General features: G+C 52.0%; 1 protein-coding gene across 3 annotated transcripts; it reads left to right on the top strand.

The window, feature by feature from the left end:
- Positions 1–1,721: 1,721 nt before the first annotated feature.
- TNNT2 (troponin T2, cardiac type) lies at positions 1,722–16,662 on the top strand. Of its 3 annotated transcripts, none has more exons than XM_060178523.1 (14): positions 1,722–1,774; positions 2,898–2,908; positions 3,003–3,020; positions 7,485–7,556; positions 7,821–7,853; positions 8,479–8,512; positions 11,088–11,145; positions 11,381–11,497; positions 12,331–12,408; positions 13,660–13,785; positions 14,707–14,816; positions 15,122–15,212; positions 16,167–16,207; positions 16,436–16,662. In XM_060178523.1, the coding sequence occupies exons 1-14, from the start codon at positions 1,737–1,739 to the stop codon at positions 16,479–16,481; spliced, it is 873 nt and encodes a 290-aa protein (XP_060034506.1). In that variant the 5' UTR covers positions 1,722–1,736; the 3' UTR covers positions 16,482–16,662. The 3 variants fall into 3 exon arrangements, with proteins under 3 accessions (XP_060034506.1, XP_060034505.1, XP_060034504.1); XM_060178522.1 differs by having other exon boundaries at positions 7,818–7,853; positions 13,660–13,770; XM_060178521.1 differs by lacking the exon at positions 1,722–1,774 and having other exon boundaries at positions 2,898–3,020; positions 13,660–13,770.
- The last annotated feature ends 2,223 nt before the right edge of the window (positions 16,663–18,885 follow it).

The raw sequence follows: 18,885 nt of genomic DNA, 5'->3' as shown, positions 1-18,885 counted from the left end.
TGGTCCCCTCTGCAGAGTGCTACACACCTCCAGGGGGCGCCATTCACATTTTACCTTGGCAAGCGGTACCCTGGAGCTGTGTGGCTGTGACCCAGAGGGTGGTGGGGACTAAAAGACCCCCCTTGCTGCTCACTCTGACCTCATGGCCACTGGGAAGAGGGAACTGGGGTTGGAGGGGGTTGAGTGACCTTTTCAAGGTTGTGTATAAGTGTGTGATGACATCAGCATCCTAAGCCCAATTAGTCGCCATCTCGCTTCTCCCTGTGGCTTCACCCAGCGGTCAGCAGTCAACCCTGCACTCTGCCCCCCCCCAAAGTTCCCCTATAGCTGGGATATCCTCTGCATCTCCTCAGCATAGAGGAAGAACTGAGGTGCAGAGCTCAGGAAGGGGCCCCCCTTTCACTCAGCCAGTTGCCCAGCAACTCTGGGCCAGGTTCCAGCTCTCCCTGTGCTAGGTATTGCGCTTTGTGTGACTGTCACCTGTGCAGGAGCCTGTGTCCATCACCACTGGCTGGACGCCAAAGCCACCCAGCACCCTCATGGCTCATGGCCAAGCCATCCCAGGAAAGCTGTGTGAATGGCATCACAGGACAAGGGAGGGGGGCTTCCCCAGTGAGTGTCCTGGCTGAGGACTTGGGACTCATCAGAGTGTCTGTCGTCACCACGTTGTTCCTCTTTGTGGCTAGGGGTGTTCTGTGATGACTGTGACTCAGTGTGGCCCACTTTTTTTTTTTTTTTTTTGGTTTGTTTTGTTCTTGAGGTTTCACTGCTCTGTATCAACTTTTTTAAAAGAAGGAATATACTTTATTTTAAAAACATTTACTTATTCGTTTTATTAGAGAGAGATACAAACTGAGACAGATCAGGGGAGGTAGAGAGGAGAGAGATACCCACAGTAGGTGAAGACCAGGGCTGGAACCTGGGCCCTTTTTCTTTTCTTTTTAAAATGTGAGGCTTTGCTTTTTTTTTTTTTTTAGATTTAATTTTAATTTTATTTATTATTGGATAGAGACAGAGAGAAGTTAAGATAAGAAGGGGAGATAAAGAGGGAGACAGACAGAGAGACACCTGCAGACCTGCTTTACCACTCGCAAAGCTTTCCCTCTGCAGGTGGGGACCAGGAGCTTGAACCCGGGTCCTGTGCATTGCAATGTGTGTGCTTAACCACATGTGCCACCACCTGCCCCCCCCATCCCTTTTCATGGTACTGTGCGCACTCAACCTGGAGCACCACCATCTGGCCTCTCTCTGGGTCAACTTTTTCAGATAGAGAGAGGGGGAATGACACCCCAGCACCCAAGCTCTCCCTAGAGCAGTGGGGTCTCGGCTTGGACTTGGGTTCTGCACATGGCAAATCATGCGCTGTTCAGGGGAGCTGCCGTGCTGCCATCCTCACTTTTGGGGAGCTTTTAGTGGTGATGAACACGTCATGTGGAAGGGGTGTGCAGCTCTACTTCCCTGAATGCTTCTCAGGCTGGAGAGAGTGAGAAACAGTGTTTGGCATGGGAGCACTGAAAGTTCAGTTTGCCTGGCCAGGGGCAGGTGTTGGTGGAAACTGGGGGTAGGGTGCCCATCTGTGGCATGAGGTAGAGGAGGAAGCAGGCGCCCCCTGCAGGGCATGGACTAGAGGGGCGCGTCTCTGGCCTGAGTTCTTCTCCTTGGGGTGACAAGGGTGCCCCCTGTTGCCCAGGTTGATCTCTCTCTCTCTCTCTCTCTCTGGAGGACGAGCAGAGGCCATGTCTGACACGGAAGAAGCTGTGGAGGAGTATGAAGAGTGAGTATCAGGGCATCCTGTCTGGAGAGCTACCCCCTGCCCCCATCCCTGGCTCAGGAGTATCCAGTATCCTGAGATGGGGCATGGAGTGACTGCTTTGATCCACCTCTGGGCTGTGGGCCTCAGGGGCATGGGGGTGTCACTGCCATGATCCACAGGGGTCCTGCCTGACGGGGAGGTGACAGGAGCAGAGACTGAAGCTTGGGCTCCTCTGAGTGTCCGGACAAGGGCTGTAACTGCCCCAGGGACACAGGGCTGTCTGTGCCCACAAAACCTCACAGCTCAGCCCTGGTGCAGTCATGGAGACCTGCTCACTCCACAACGCCTTGCCCACTCTTAGGTCCTGGGGAGATCCAGGGGTGGGTGTCCTCTGTCATTCTGGGGGTGAGGTCAGCAGGAAGGAGGTACAGGGGTGGGTACAGCTTCTTCCCCTGACACCCTCCTACTTGGCCAGCGAGTCTGAGAAGCAGTTGGCACTTCGGCTCTCCTTATTGGGGGTGGAGTGTATGGGGAAATCCTGGAGAAGGCAGGTTTAGCCACGGAGGATTTGGATCCAGCGAGAAGGGAGAGAGAAGGGCTTTCTAGAAAAGGGACAGCCTGAGAAAACTCAGAGGTGAGAGGAGAGAAAGATGGCGGGCATGAAAGAGATGGGGCTGGCCAAGGCAAAGGTTGAGTGGGGACAGTGGGTGGGTTCCTTGGGGCAGCGGAGGAGCAGAAGGCTGGGGCAGGTTAGGGGTTCCTTTATAGGCCAGACAGGGAGAGGTGAAGTCCACTAGGCAAGAGAATAAAAATGGGGTTATCTTCAGGGTAAGGCTAGTGTGTGTGTGTGTGTGTGTGTGTGTGTGTGTGTGTGTGTGTGTCTATATCTATCTGCGTGTATGAATATGCCTTTATTTGTGTGAGTGTGTGTATCGGTGTGTCTCTGTGTGAATGTGTCTTTGTATCCTGTATATAAATGTGTCTTTCTCTTACTGTGTATGTCTCTGTGAGTATATGAATGTGTTCCTCTTAGTGAGTGAGTGTGTGTGTGTGTGTGTGTGTGTATGAATGTATCTGACTTAGTGAGTGAGCGTGTGTGTTTGTGTGGGTACATTCAGCTAACAGCATCATCTTCCATCTGCAGGGAGCAGGAAGGTAAGCCCCTGTCTAGTCATTTGCAGGAAGAATGACCTGATTTGGAACTGACCTGCCTCTTTTCTTCTTTCCTTCACCTTCGGCCTTTTCTGAGCAGAAGATGCTGTGGAAGGTAAGCAGCTGGAGGGCCACACGAGGTGTCCCTTCCTCTGATCTGGACAAGGCCCTCCTACAGTCATACAGCTGAGTGGACACCAGTCCTCACTGTCATCTGTCAGCTCTGGAGGCAAACAGTTTAAGCCTACTCTACGGGGTGCCATTTTGCCCAAACAGAATTACCACTTTTTAAAATGAATTAGTTTTGCTTTTATTCTTCTAAATCCCCCCACCCCATAGACAGTTGAAACACACATCTTGTGTAGTAAAAACTGAATCCACCCTGTGTCTTCTCCTTCCCACCCCTATACTTGGCCCACATAGGGCCAGTCTCCTCTCACCTGGCTCCGTCTCCTCGGTTGCTTCAGATCAGATGTCCAGATTCATTCCCAGACATCAGTTCCCCACATACTTGATATTTCAGCTTATGTCTTTAGGAGAAAGACATAACCACAATATAGACAAAACCACAATATAGACATAGCCACTGACTTAGCAAACAGCATTTGATGTGATCATTCTTTAAATTCTCTTTTTCTTTCTTTCTAAATTTTTTTGCATTATCTTTATTTATTTATTGGATAGAGACAGCCAGAAATCAAGAGGGAAGGGAGTGATAAATACACCTGCAGCACTGCTTCACCACTTGCAAAGCTTCCCCCCTGCAGGTGGGAACTGGGGGCTAGAACCTGGGTCTCTGAGTACTGTAACATGTGCGCTCCACCTGGTGCACCACCACCCAGCCCCTCTCTTTTTCTTTCTTCCACTTCTTCCTTTGACTCCTCTTTTTGTTTTTCTTCCTACCTCTCCCTCTTCCTTCCCTTCTTCCTCTTCCTCTTCTTTTTTCACCACAAGGTTGTCACTGGGGCTCAGTGCCTGCAGGATGATTCTGTTCTTTCTTTCTTTCTTTCTTTCTTTCTTTCTTTCTTTCTTTCTTTCTTTCTTTCAACAGGGATAAATGGGGGTGGGGAGAGGGAGAGAGAGAGGAGAGACACCTACAACACCACTTCACCACTCATGAAGCTTCCCCTTTGCAGGTGGGGACTTGCAGGTAATGTGTACACTCTTTCAAATGAGATCATGACTAAAAGTGCTCAGTTAGATGAAACATTTTATATGGACATGATAACACTGCCACCTTGGGAAGGTCCCTTTGGGTCTCAGGGTCTTTGCTGCCTATCCTCTGGACCAGCTAGCAATATTCTCCCCACTCCATGCCCATAGCTCACTGAAGGGACACCCTGCCACCTTTTCTTCCAGAGGCCTGGACTCATGAGTGTGGCTAAGAGCATCATCTGCTGGGCAGAGTGACCCCACTCTTTACAGCTCCCAAAAGTTCTCAGCAAAAACCTTTCAGCTGTGGCTGTGGACTCCAGAAGGCCTCCGTGAAGGGGCAGGGAGAGAGTTGGGGGCTTGGTAGGGCTTCATCTCTCCCTCATGTCTTCAAATGGAAATGGGGGCTCTTGCACATTTAAGGCCTCTCCAGGGGTGTCTAGCTGAAGAGGAGACACAGGAGTTGCTCTTGGCTCCCCAGGACCAGTCTGAGTCAAGGAGGGGAAACCCAGCTGCTTCCTGTTCCCACACAGGTCCTGAGTTCTCAGATCTTCTTTGGCTTTGAAAGAATTGCCATCTCATCAGCACCCAGTTTTTTTTTTTTTGTGAGCGGGCAGAAGTGAGCTGGGACAGTGTGCCCTTGTGCTGGATGTTTAGAGTTGTGACACCTGCAAACTGGACATGGTTTTAATTAAATAATAGTTGAAAAATTAACTTATGAGAGAGAGAACCAGAGGATTACTCTGGCATATACAATGCTGGGGATCGAACTCAGGATCTCATGCTTAAGGGTCCAGTGCTTCATCCACTGCGCCACCTCTGAGGCTGCATACTAGACATGTTCTGCTCTTTGGGACTGCTAGAGAAAATAAGGTGGTGCACGTTATCTAGAAGCAGGGACCAGTCACCACTTACTGAATGTGCCCCTGTGCCAAGCTCCCACTAGGTGCTCTTCAGAAGCTGGAGTGCTCACTCTCTGCAATCACCAGAGTGGGCAGAATTGTTATCGAGCCTTAAACAACATGGTGGGCGGAGGTTAAGGGAACCCATTCCACTCTGCCCCCATTGTCAGAGATCCAGGTCTGACTCATACCTCCTCATTCACGGAGTGAACCAACTGACATTCAAGGTTGGTTGAATCCCCAAAGGCAGAACCCACAGATTGAAAGTAATCTGCAATATAAGTGCCACCATGTTGTTTGAGGTCCAATATACTCCACTTCACTGGGGAGGCACCTGAGGCCCCGGGAGTAATGAGAAGCCAGGTAATCAGGTTGCTAAAGTGGTGGGTCCAGCAACTCAGCCCATGCTGTCCTCTGCTCTGCTCCCATCCCTGCCCTTCTGCACCCCACTAACCTGTCTTGCTTCTCCCTTACACTGCTACCACTCCCTGAACCCCAGAAGAGGAGGACTGGATGGATGATGAAGACGGTACTGCAGCTCTTACTTCTGTTGTGCATCCACTCCCTGCTGATCTGACACCCACACTGCTTTGGCAAAGGTCCCACTCTGGGAGGAGGATGGGTGGGGACAATTACTTCTGGCCTCAGAGAGCCTGGGACCCCTGTTCTGAGTTCTTGTTCCTGTGTCTCCTTCAGGGCCCCCACTCCTTCCCTGGTTCCTGGCCTACCCTTAATGTGGCTCCAGAGGGGACCCACTATGTCCCCCCTGAATGCCAGTCTTCTGTACTGTGCCCTTGCTCTAGTGGGGGCAGTGCCCAGGCAGAGTGACCAGGGCCTAAAGGCCTAGAGACAAAGTCCCAAGGAGTAGCTGAGGGGACTGGAAATGACATGTTAGTCTCAAAGGTGCTCTGTGGCTGGGTGGTGGGGCCTGGACTTGCTTCCTATCATCAAGGGAGACAGACTGGGCTTCATGTTAGAAAGAGCTTCCTGGGGGGTCGGGCGGTAGCACAGCGGGTTAAGCGCAGGTGGCGCTAAGCACAAGGACCAGTGTAAGGATCCCAGTTCGAGCCCCCGGCTCCCCACCTGCAGGGGAATCGCTTCACAAGTGGTGAAGCAGGTCTGCAGGTGTCTATCTTTCTCTCCCCTTCTTTGTCTTCCCCTCCTCTCTCCATTTCTCTCTATCCTATCCAAACAACGAGATCAACAACAACTACAACAATAAAACAACAAGGGCAACAAAAGGGAATAAATAAATAAATAAATATTTAAAAAAAAAAAAGAAAGAGCTTCCTGAGGCTGGTGTCTTGGGATACGGGGTGCCCTGGGATGGCAGTCATGGTGGTATGTTACATCCACGCAGAGCTGGGGGTAGTCTACAGAGACTTGAAACATCAGACAGGGTGGGGGACACTACCTAGATGACCTGAAGGTGGACCCCACAACTGCCATCTGGTCCTCTACTCTCACAGCTTCTGGAAGCCTTATTTGAGCTAAGGCTTCTGTAGGGATCAGAGAGGAGGCTCAGAAATGATTCAGACCCAGAAGAGGACTGAGAGGACAGAGGTCAATGTTTCTCTCATGATGACCTTTCTCTTGTCCAGAGGTCTTTTCTTCTGTCTGCCAGGAGACCTCTTCCATCAGTCCATCAGTCAGGGGGCGTTACTAGGCATTTCTCAGGGCCAGAACCCTATACTGGCATCCTTCTGTCTTGTCTGTCCATCCATCTGTTTGTCTTCAAGTGCCTCACTGGGGTGGAGCTACTTCCTGCCAAGAAAATGGATGAAAGTGGACAACTTCTTCTGACTCTCTGGACAGTAGACATCCATATGTGTTGGGCTTCTTATGGCTTCTTTTAAATAAAGATGATGGTTCCATGGAGTTACTGGAGCTTTCCCGACACCTCAGTTTAGGCCAGACACATGCATGGGGTAGAAAACTGGGGGTTGAGGTAGGGACTTTAAGGAGACTCTGGGAAAGGGAAGTCATTCAGATGGAAAGAGCCAGCAGACATGACTCTCTGTCTCCCCAGGCTGCCTTTCTCTGGTGCTGCCTGTCTCCCTAGTGCAAAGGCCCACTTCCCCAACTCCCTGGAAGGCACAATTAGAATAAAAGAACTCTTCTCCATCTGTGGTTGACCAAGTGTCAGCAAACTTTTTCTGTCAAGGACAGGTGGCAAATATCCTAGGCTCTGTGGGTCACACAGTCTGTTGCAGATATTCAGTTCTGCAGAGGCAGCAGGAAGGCTGCCATTTTAAACACATGAATAAATGGCTATGATTATGTTCCAATAAAACTTTATTCATAGAAACAGTCTGGAGATCAGACTTGACCCTTGCATAATTTGATTACTTCTGGTTTAAGCCAATAACTGGAAGCACCTGTATTCATATTGGTTATCCAATCCCCCCCCCCCAATTTCTTTGGAATCTGGAAGTCACTACTCCCTCCAGCCCCACCCCTGTCTGTTCTGAGCCTCCAAGTGGAAGTGGGGCTGGCTGCTTACTTTGTTTGCTTCACTCCTACAGAGCAGGAAGAGGCAGCAGCAGAAGAAGCTGATGGTGACACTGAGGCTGAGCCCGAGGAGACCAATATAGAAGGTAGGACTCTGAGTTGAGGGTACAGGGACATTCATGGTGCTGAGGGGGTGTCAGGACCCCTCACAGCCCTGTGAAGCCATTCTTATCTGTGCTGGGACTCAGCCCTCATGATCCTGTCCATGAACTTGACCTTGAGCTCCCTGTTGTGTATGGAGAGACAACTTCCTGATCCCCCAAAGCATTGGGGCACAGTCTAAGGAAGGCTTTGGCAGGGACTTGGGCTCAGAGTGAAGGCCTTTGTTGACTTTTGTGTCTTTCTAGAAGATGGACAAGAAGAGGAAGTAAAAGAGGCTGAAGGTGAGGATTACTGGTCATCAGGAGAGAGTTTGGAGAGGGTGACAAGAGAATCCCCAAGAAGTTTTAGGGGGCTGCTCCAGGGAGGCATGGGATGAGGTGCTGTAGGAGGGGAGGATGGGACTTGATGGCCCTCAGGTGTGGGGTGTGGGGCTCCCTTCCCAGAGGAGCTGCCATTCTGGGGCCCAATGGTGGTAGGGAACAAAGTCCAGCCCCTAGTCTAGGGGGCCCCCCAAGAGTCACGCCCACAGCCATGGCTCCCAAAACTCAGGCACAGCCACTGGGTCTAGGTGGGCTCTGCAGGAGTGAGGCAGTCGCTGGGCCTCAAAGGGACTTGAAGCTTCCGGGGCCTGTGGCCTCCAGGGGGTACCCAGGGAGGGTCAGGTGAGGGGGTGCTCTGAGTCCAGGAGCCCTCCTCACAGGGAGGCTGAGAGAAGTCAGTGCCTGTTCTGGTGAATGGGAGAGACTTTGAGCTCCCTCATGCAGTGGGTACCCCCTGTGACACCCTTGTGACTCAGGGATACCCAGGCTGGAAGGGACTCAGTGAGCAAGTGGGAAATTGAGCAAGTGAGGCTGAGCTGTGATCAAATCAGGGACCTGCTGACTATGATTATGTCTTTCTCCTCAGATGGCCCCATGGAGGAGTCTAAACCCAAGCCCAGGTGAGTGGTGGTAAAGCCTGGGCAAGGCCCTGGGAGCAGAGGATCAGTGAGAGAGGTATGGGCAGTGCAGACCACCATGTACAGTCGCACAGGCTATGGACTGCACAGTCTCAGTCTGAAGAGGTTCATGGGAAGGAAATGCGCCCTGCACTCTATTGCCAGTTCCTGCTTTGGCAGAGGCAGCACATGTTCTCCTGGAGGCCATACTAACCTGCCAGTAGGTGGCGCCTCAGCACCCTCAAAGGCTTCTTCCAGGTGTTGGGTGATCCAGTCAGCAGCACCCAGGATAACCCCAGCTCCTCCTGGTTGCTCAGGCCACACCTTCCCGTCCTTGGCCACTTGCATGTAGGTTCAAGTATCTCATTTCAGGCCACACAGACCTGAGGGCAGGTGGGGACACTGAGGACCAGAGCCACTGGGCCTGGTGTCACACAGCAAGCAGGACAGGTGACTCAGCATCATAAGGGGAGTGTGTGGAGTCAGCCAGACACACCTGTCAGAGCTGGTCACCTGTCATAGCCTCGGCTTCCTGCTGGTGTGACTTATTTTTGAGTTTACACATATTTTTTCCAAGCCATTTTTTAAGTCTTGTGATTAATAGTGGTTTACAGTTTTATAAGTTATGAGGGTATTATTCCAAACCATACCCACTACCAAAGTTCTTTTTTTTTCTTTCAGAGAAGCCCAGGTTCTTTTATTTATTTATTTAAATTTATTTATTGGGAAATTAATGTTTTACATTTGACAGTAAATACAACAGTTTGTACATGCATAACATTTCCCAGTTCTCCATATAACAAGACAACCCCCACTGGGTCCTCTGTCATCCTTCTTGGACCTGTATTCTCCCCACCCACCCACCCCAGAGTCTTTTTAAAATATATTATTTATTTTATTTATTTTATTTAAGGATAAATTAACAAAACCATAGGGTAGGAGGGGTACAACTCCACACAATTCCCACCACCCAATCTCCATATATCCCACCCCTTTCCCTGATAGCTTTCCCATTCTCTATCCCTCTGGGAGCATGGACCCAGGGTCATTGTGGGTTGCAGAAGGTGGGAGGTCTGGCTTCTGTAATTGCTTCCCCGCTGAACATGGGCGTTGACTGCTCGGTCCATACTCCCAGTCTGCCTCTCTTTTTCCCTATTAGGGTGGGTCTGTGGGGACGTGGAGCTCCAGGACACACTGGTGGGGTCTTCAGTCCAGGGAAGCCTGGCCGGCATCCTGATGGCATCTGGAACCTGGTGACTGAAAAGAGAGTTAACGTACAAAGCCAAACAAATTGTTGAGCAATCATGTAGCCAAAGGTTGGAATAGTGGAGAGGAAGTGTTAGGGGGGTACTCACTGCAAACTCTAGTGTACTTCTGCTTTCAGGTATATATTTTGCACTAGTTTATGGATACGTGTGAACATAATGCTCTCTCTCACCAAAACTAGTGTATATCTAGGTTTTGGGACTTTGTTAGAAAGTGATCCAACTGGTATGGAATTAGAGTATACTATGAAAGGAAAGGTCTCACCCGAGTAATGAAGCTGAAGGGTTGTCATTCCACACGTGAAGTCTCTGGACACAGTCTGAGGTGAAGCATGTTGAGGTGGCAATCATTGTGTTGATTAGGTTGCGATCGGCCACCCCAGAGTCTTTTATTTTGGTGCAATACGCCAAACTACCAAAGTTCTGTGTCCCCACTTTCCCATCTATCACCACCATAGTCCTCACGAAGTCTTAGAGGCAGTTTGTTTACTTCTGTTTTAGTGTTTTCATTTTTCTTTCTTTCTTTTCTTTTCTCAAGTTCGAGTTTTAGTTCTCATGAGTGAAACCATCTAGTAGTTGTCTTTCATCTCTTTACTCATTTTGCTAAGCACCATCACCTCCAGTTCCATCCATTTTGTCCCAGAGGATATAATATAATCTGTTTTGATTGCAGAGAAGTATTCCATGGGGGGGGGGATATATCCCATAACTTCTTTATCCAGTCATCTATTGATGGTATTTAGGTTGCTTCCACTCTTTGGTCATTGTGAATAATGCAGCTGTGAACACAGGGCTGCATATATCCCTCTGAATTAGTGTTTGCATGTCCTTTGGAGAAAAGAGTGGTACTGCTGAGTCATAAGGTAATTTCGTTTTTCATTTCTTTGAGGCCAGTCTTCCAGAGGGGCTGCACCAGCTGCATTCCCACCAACAGTGTAACAGAGTCCCTTTTTCTCTTTCTGGCATGATCCTGAGCCTCTGCTTCTTTTTATTAGACAAATACTTATTTATTTGTTTTCCAAGAGACAATGGGAAAGAACCCAGAGTCTTGGTCAAGTCTGGCATGTTCAGTGTGGGGGTTGAACTTGGGACCCCAGACCTCTGCTCTAGCTCTGCTCTGCCTTCCATCCCCTGGGTCTCAGCTGTCCTGAGTGAGATGAAGGGTGTTTCTGCTATGCCTCAGATGAGGCTGAATAACATGACGGGGGCCCTGAGCACTTGCTGCTGATGGTATGTGATGTCATTACTGTGGCTGTGTCTGATGGTCACAACCAGATGGTTGACAGTCACAACTCCAGTTTCTCCTCCCACAGGTTCATGCCCAACCTGGTGCCACCCAAGATCCCAGATGGAGAGAGAGTGGACTTTGATGTGAGTGGTGACTTCAGTATAAGCAGCCCCAGGCTAGGGCTGGGTGTGATAGCAAGCCCCCCCCCACCCAAGCATGGTGGACTTGGAGCCTTGCCAAGTGGAAGGTCACAGGTGTGGCTGGGCATTCTTCTGGGTCCAGCCCACACCTGCCCCTTCTTGGGCCTGGCCCACTGCAGGTCTGCCTACCCCTATTCCTTGAGGAGGGCTCCCTGGGACTCACGGGGTGCATCTATAGGACATCCACCGGAAGCGGATGGAGAAGGACCTGAATGAGTTGCAAACATTGATCGAGGCCCACTTTGAGAACCGGAAGAAGGAGGAAGAAGAGCTGCTCTCGCTCAAAGACAGGATCGTATGTGTCGTATCTCCCTCCAGGAATGTCTGCCCTGCTCTGTCCTCCATTCTCAACCTTAGACACCATCTCCTCCAGGCAGCCTTCCCAGAAGGTCCCTACCCTTCTAGAGCCCTACACTCTCCAGACCCTGCACTAAGGTTTCTGGGTCCTTGCTTTCTCTCCCTGCCAGCCTGGATGCACCCTGCTAGCTGGCACTGAGTCAGTTTGTCCCTGTGAAGTGACCAAGCCTATGCCTGTTGTCCCTGTCCCTGCCCCACTGGGCTCAGAAGTCCCCACTGAAGATGAGGACATGAGTCAGTGACTTGTAGAATCCAAGCCACACCAGTGGGGAGTGGGCAGGGCCTTTGGGCCCCTCTTCCTTTTCTCTCCACCCGCTTGCTTGGCCAACAACACCTGCTCTGGCTGGCAGCTGAGGACTTGGAATTGGTCTGGTGCACAGAGCAGCTGCCAGGGCAGAGCCTGGTGGAGCCCTTATGGGGAACAGCAGAAGACTGCCTGGCATACTTCAGTTGGCTGGGGACAGCCCCATCCTGAGTCATGTTCCATGTGTCCTCTGTGCAGGCAGCTTGGCCAGAGTGTCCTGTGCCGGCCTACCTGTGTGTGTGTGTGGGGCGGGGGGTAGAGGGTGGTAGTGCCTGGGAGTGAAGCCCTTGGAGGAGGTGTGTTCCCTCCCCAAGACTAGAGGGAGAACCCCCAGCATGGGGGCTTCTGGACACCTCTCACTCCCCATTGGTCCCTGCATCTCTGATGAGACCTCAGCCTGAGCTCACACAGCAGGGGCTGCCTTGCTCTCTCTCTCTCTCTCTCTCTCTCTCTCTGCCTCTTCACAGGAGAAACGGCGTGCAGAGCGGGCAGAGCAGCAGCGCATCCGGAATGAGAGGGAGAAAGAGCGCCAGACCCGCCTGGCTGTGAGTGCCCTGAAGGCACCCCCTCCCCCTGTTCACAGGCCCTGAGCCCCTCCATCACCTAGACATGACCCCGAGAACCTGGGCATTGCTGAGGCGCTGAAGCATGCAGGGAACAAGCAGACAGGGCCGCATGTTAAAGGCCTGCAGTGCAGGCTCCCTGGAGCCTGATGGTCCCACAACCTTCTGTCTCTGCTGCCACCAGATGCCCTTCTGAAGCTACAGGTGACCCAGGGAGCTCACAGCCCGAGGGGAACCTGACACACAGAAATCAGGTTCTCATTCACTCATTCATCCATTCATTCTTCACCCACTCAATAAACAAGCATCTTGCTAGTTCTTGAGTGTGGGGCCCACCCTGAGTTAGGAAGGTACCTTCAGGAACTTTTTGTTCAGGGAAGAAAAAGCCTATAAAGATCCATAAATTCGGGGCCCCCGTGGTAAAGCTGCAGGTTAAGTGCACATGGCAAGAAGCACAAGGACCAGTGTAAAGATCTCAATTCAGGGGAGTCGGGCTGTAGCGCAGCGGGTTAAGCGCAGGTGGCGCAAAACACAAGGACCCGGCATAAAGATCCCGGTTCGAACCCCGGCTCCCCACCTGCAGGGGAGTCGCTTCACAGGCGGTGAAGCAGGTCTGCAGGTGTCTGTCTTTCCTCCTCTCTGTCTTCCCCTCCTCTCTCCATTTCTCTCTGTCCTATCCAACAATGACGAAAACAACAATAATAACTACAACAATAAAACAACAAGGGCAACAAAAGGGAATAAATAAAATAAAAATATTAAAAAAAATTTAAAAAAAAATCTCAATTCAAGCCCCTGGCTTCCCACCTGCTAGGGTGTCGCTTCATAAGTGTTGAAGCAGGTCTGCAGGTGTCTGTCTTTCTCTCCCTCTCTCTGTCTCCCCTTCTCTCTCTGACCTATCCAACAACAACAGCAATAACAACAATAAGGGCAACAAAAATGGGAAAAATGGTCTCCAGGAGCAATGGATTCATAGTGCAGGCACTGAGCACCAGCAATAATCCTGGAGGCAAAAAACAAACAAACAAAAAACCATTAAGTCCAGCAGCTTTGCCTGAGGACCCAGGATCTCAGGTTCAATCCCTAGCACCACCCTGTGTCAAGAGATGAGCCGAACTCTAGTGCTTCTCTCTCAAATAAACCAAATATTTTAAAAGTCCAGCATCTCCATCCCAGAATCAGAGTTTCCTGACCCTCCTCCATTTGTGCTTCCCCCCCCTCCCTCAATATCAGGAAGAGAGAGCCCGGAGGGAGGAGGAGGAGAACAGGAAGAAGGCTGAGGACGAGGCCCGCAAGAAGAAGGCTCTGTCCAACATGATGCATTTTGGGGGTTACATCCAGAAGGTATGTAGGGGGACAGTGGCTGAGCCCAGAGACCCCTCAGGAGTCCCAAGGAGGCTGGAAAATCCTCAAGCCCTGTTGGAGCTCAGCATGGAGCCCCAGATCTGCCTCATCAGCTGTGTGTCCATATGCAAGGATTGATCTCACTTTCCTCCTCTGTGAAGTGGGGTCTGTGTCTGCTCTGCCCCTCCCTGAGATCCGGGTGCTCACAAGAAGGGCATCTGAGTACTGGTGATGTCCAGAGGGAGACAGGAGCAACTGGAAGGTCCTCCTGTCCCACTCCTTCTTGCTCTTCTACTCTCAGGGGGAGGAGGAGGACACCCAGCTGGTGTCCTCTGGGTAGCCAGGGATCCACCACTTCCTGAGATTGTCATAGTCCCTGGCTCAGGGCCAAGTCCACCACCCTGACTCTGTCCCCAGTCACACCGACCCGACCCTGCTCTAATCCAGTCTCATGTCCTAGTGAACCAAGTGGCCTGCAGTGAGCAACTCAATCACCTTCTCCCTCCCCTTTCTCTCCATTTCCTGCCCTCTCTCTGTCTCTGTTGTGGTCTCCGTCTTTCTCTCTGGCTCTTTCTCTCATGGTGTCCTGGCTTTGCAGGCCCAGGTGGGTACCTTAACCTCCAGTTCTTCCTCCCTCCTCAGAGTGGTGGGCCTGCCGTGGGAGGGGAAGGGGACGGGGCCTCACTGGGGGGGAGAGGGTGCAGAGATAGGCCAGGTGTGGGGAGGATGTGGCTGCAGAGAGACGGAAGAGATTGGAAAGGCCCAGGAAAAGGAGACAAGAAATGGTTCTCCTCATCCCTGCCTCAGTTTCCCGGGGGGATCGACAGGCAGATGATGGTGTGGGCAGATCTACCTTGCTCACTCCATACTGGGGTTGGGGAAGGGGGTGGGGTGGGGAGTTCTCTAGTTGACTCCCTTGCTTGCCACCCTCATCAGACGGAGCGGAAGAGCGGGAAGAGGCAGACAGAGCGGGAAAAGAAGAAGAAGATCCTGGCCGAGAGGAGGAAGGTGCTGGCCATTGACCATCTGAATGAAGACCAGCTGAGGTAGGTAGGGCGACTCTGCGCATGCGCCAGGCAAGGGCGCCTTCTCAGCGGGACCACCAGGGGGCGATGCCGCTCCGTCAATTTCCCCAGTGTGCAGCAGCACCCCAATCTCACCCCCAAACACTGAGAACTGACTTCTGGGTTCCCTGTGGAGTCAGGCCTGTGGGCTGGGGACCCGCTCTGCAGGTGGGAATGGCTGAGGCCTCTGGGGGAGGGGGGTTGGGATGAAAACAGATTGGGTCCTGTCCCCCCACTCACTTCTGCTGGCCTATGTGCCCCGTCCCCTCCCCTTCTGACCCTGGCAGGGAGAAGGCCAAGGAGCTGTGGCAGAGCATTTATAATCTGGAGGCAGAGAAATTTGACCTGCAGGAGAAGTTCAAGCAGCAGAAGTATGAGGTGAGCCCCCACCCCCAACCCAGCACAGCCGCCATATGGACACCACTGGCTGAAAGTGTCTGGGGGTTCAGTGGAGCTGAACAGAGACCTAGTGATCCCAGTGTTGCAGCCCCAGGGGCCCCCACTCTCCTAGCCTTCACGCTCAGTGAGGCAGCCCCCCCCCCCCCCCCCCCCCCCCCCGCCATCCTGCTACTCCACAGGTACACCAGAGGTCTGGTGTGGGCACAGCATTGTGGGGCTTCTGTTTAACTCTGGCCAGGCCTGTGGGGAACAGGCTAGGCCAGATTGTGGGGAGCCACTGTAGGTATGCGGAGGGGCAGCTGGGTGGCCCATGTTCTCATACTGGGTGGTGGTGATAAAGGGGCCTTCCTGGGCCAGGCCTTGTACCTAGCTCTGGGACCCTCAACCCCACAGTCAGAGGCTAGTGAAGTAGCCAGGAAGTCTTTCCTTCGTTTCTGCTCCTGGGACCTGGAAATTTCTAAAACTCTGACTTCTTACCTTTGTAATAGCACAGCTCACCCTTCTGCCTCTCCAATCTCCCTCCTCTTCTTCCTCTTCTGTGTTGAGCCTCCCTTTGCCACCAGCTGCCTAGGGCCTCAGTCCAGTGGGCTCCTACACACTTCTCTCTTCTTTCTTTATTTTTTCTTTCCTTTTTTTTTTTTGCCACTAGGGTTATCTCTGGGGCTCAGTGCCAGCACTATGAATTCTCTGCTCCCAGAAGCCACTTTTTCCTTTATTTATTTAATTACTTCTTTACTTTATAGGACAGAGAGAAATTGAGAGAGAGGAGATAGGAAGAGAAAAAGATGCCTGCAGCACTACTTTACCACTTGTGACACTTTCCCCCTACATGTGGGAAACAGAATCTCCAACCTGGGTTCTTGTGCATGATAATATGTGCACTTAACTGGGTGTACCACCACCTGGTTCCCTCTCTTCCCGCTTTCCTTTCAGATCAATGTTCTCCGAAACAGGATCAATGACAACCAGAAAGTGTGAGTGTCTGGGTGGGGGTCCTCTGGTGGCTCCCCCATCCCTTCTTTCAGCCCTGCATCACATCCTCCCTTGGGAGTCCCTTCTCCTCCTGCTCCCTAGTGGGGAACTGGATCCTGAGGAAACCAAGGTGCTCCCCTCATGCCCCAGCTCCCTAGGGAGACCTGTCACTCCCACCCTTTGCCCCTTGCCCCATGTCCTCCTCTCACCAAGTCTCACTTTTCCTGCAGCTCCAAGACCCGCGGGAAGGCCAAGGTCACCGGACGCTGGAAGTAGAGGAGCAGCCTCCCTGAAGGCCAGGCCTCCTTCCCAAGAGCCCCCAGCCCACCCCTGCCTGTGCCCCCTGCCCTGGGCTTTCCAAACACCAGAGGAGGCTCCAGCAGAAGGCCCTGAAGCCCCCACTCCCGCCAGCCCCCACCCCCACACCACACCAGGAATAAAGTCACCACATTCCTAATGGGGCGCTGTCATTCTCCTTTTGCAGGGAGACCCTGCTGCACAGGGAGACAGAGACCCCCCTCACGCCTGCTTCCCAAGGGGACAGAGGGGGTGGGGTGCAGGCACTGTCCTGTCAGGGCTGAGTCAAGGGCAGGGACACAGTGGGGAGGGGTGTCAAGGATATGTGTCCCCCCTGGGTCACTCCCAGGAATACTAGAGGCCTCTTGAGATGGGGGATGGGCCTGTCTATGTCTCCTCCCACCAGGACCCTGGGAAGCAGGTGCCTGAGACCTGGAGAGAGGAAGGGGCAAGGGGGAGGGGAGAAAGAGAAGAAGGAGAGGAGAAGAGGGAGGAAAAGCTGGACACATCTGCTTTGGTTTTCCCCTCCCTAGCATCTGCATATCCTCTAGGGCGGGACCTATAAGCTGGGGACCATGGGGTCCCCCAGCTGAGGAGTGCAGCCTGGTGGCATCAGTCCCAGGGGGCAGCAGGGCAGAGAGACCATCCCCCAAGCTCTCGGAGTGACCTGATGAGCTGCTCTCCTTCCCTCCACACCTCTGCTCAGGCTGCTCCTTCTGCTAGGAAGGCCTCCTGGCACTTCCCTATGTTCCTGGGCATCTGGGTCCTGCTGACTTCGGCCACCTCAGCCCTGACCCCCATCCACCCACCATGGCAGAGTGACAGCTGTCCCTCCTGTGTCCTATTCAAGTTCTGGGAGGGAGGCTAGTGACTCAGAGATGAATAGGTTTGGAGCCCAGGCAGCTAGAAGGGCTCAACCTGGGACCCTGGCCTCATTTCTCATTCATTCATTCATTCATTCATTCATTCATTCATTCATTCGTGCATGCATGCATTTATTCAGCTAGTCCATCTTGAGCACCGATACGTATGAGTCACTGTGCAGGTACAGTAGATACAGTGACGCTGTGATTTAAATGTCTATCACAATTAAACTGCCCTTGAATGAAGATGAAGGAGAAAGAAAATGCTTTACTTTGTGTGAATTGCCCCCAGGTCTGGGGGGCGGTCCTGCTCAGATGCCCACCTCAGCATCAGACCCCCAGCCATGGGCACCACACCCAGACCAGCACTTTCCATCCAGGCCACTTTAAATTGCAATAGGTGCCTGGGTTTGGGGCTGAGAATGGGGTGAGTGGGTGGGTGGTGCTGGGGAGGCAGGGCAGAGCACCCAGACCTGTTCCCATGAATCACCAAGTGCGAGCCACCCACTGTGCCTGAAAAAGGGAGAAAGAGAGGTGATTTCTCTTCTGCTGGGGGTTTGGGACAAGTGTGTCACCCATGAACTAGGAACAGAGACCCTGCTGGCCCTGCTGTGGCAGTGACTCTGCTGGGAGGAGATGGATGGGGTATCTAAGTGCCTAGTGATGCCAGTTCCCCCACCACATGCTCCTACATGGCCATGCAGTGCACACACTCTAACTATGCACCATGGACACTGAGGGCTCCCACGGACAGCTCCACTTGCTGTGAGAATTGAGGGTTCAGACAAGTTAGGTGATGTGTCCAAGGTCACAAAGAACACAGTTTTGATTATTCTTATCATTACACACTTTCTACCAATTTCAATCAGGTATCTGAGAGAAACTTCAAAAAGTCCATTAAAAAAAATGGCCTCTGCAGGGAGTTGGGCTGTAGTGCAGTGGGTTAAGTGCAGGTGGAGCAAAATGCAAGGACCGGTGTAAGGATCCCGGTTCGAGCCCCTGGCTCCCCACCTGCAGGGGGGTTGCTTCACAGGTGACGAAGCAGGTCTGCAGGTGTCTATCTTTCTCTCCCCCTCTCTGTCTTCCCCTCCTCTCTCCATTTCTCTCTGTCGTATCCAACAACGACTACAACATTAAAACTACAACAATAAAACAACAAGGGCAACAAAAGGGAATAAATAAATATTTTAAAAATGGTCTTTGTATATAAATAATTTCTGGCTATGTTCTTCAAAGTATGTGCACACCGATTCTTTTTAGAAAATATTTGTTTATTGTGATAGAGACTGAGAGAGGTAGCGGGAGGGAGGGCAGAGATAGAGAGAGAGAGAGAGAGACCAGTAGCTTGCTCTACCATTCATGAAGCCCCCCCAACACTGTAGGTGGGGACCAGAGGCTGGAACCTGGGCCCTCACACATGGTCACTTGTGTGTTCTCCCAGCTGTGCTTATCTTCCCTGATTCTTTTATTCTTAGTCAGGAAGTTTATTTCTGGGGCTCAGTGTCTGCATGGCTCCACTG

Source organism: Erinaceus europaeus, chromosome 19, assembly GCF_950295315.1.
Source record: "Erinaceus europaeus chromosome 19, mEriEur2.1, whole genome shotgun sequence".
Taxonomy (NCBI): domain Eukaryota; kingdom Metazoa; phylum Chordata; class Mammalia; order Eulipotyphla; family Erinaceidae; genus Erinaceus; species Erinaceus europaeus.
Note: the sequence above shows the minus strand (reverse complement) of the source record. Positions and strands in the feature narration are given on the sequence as shown.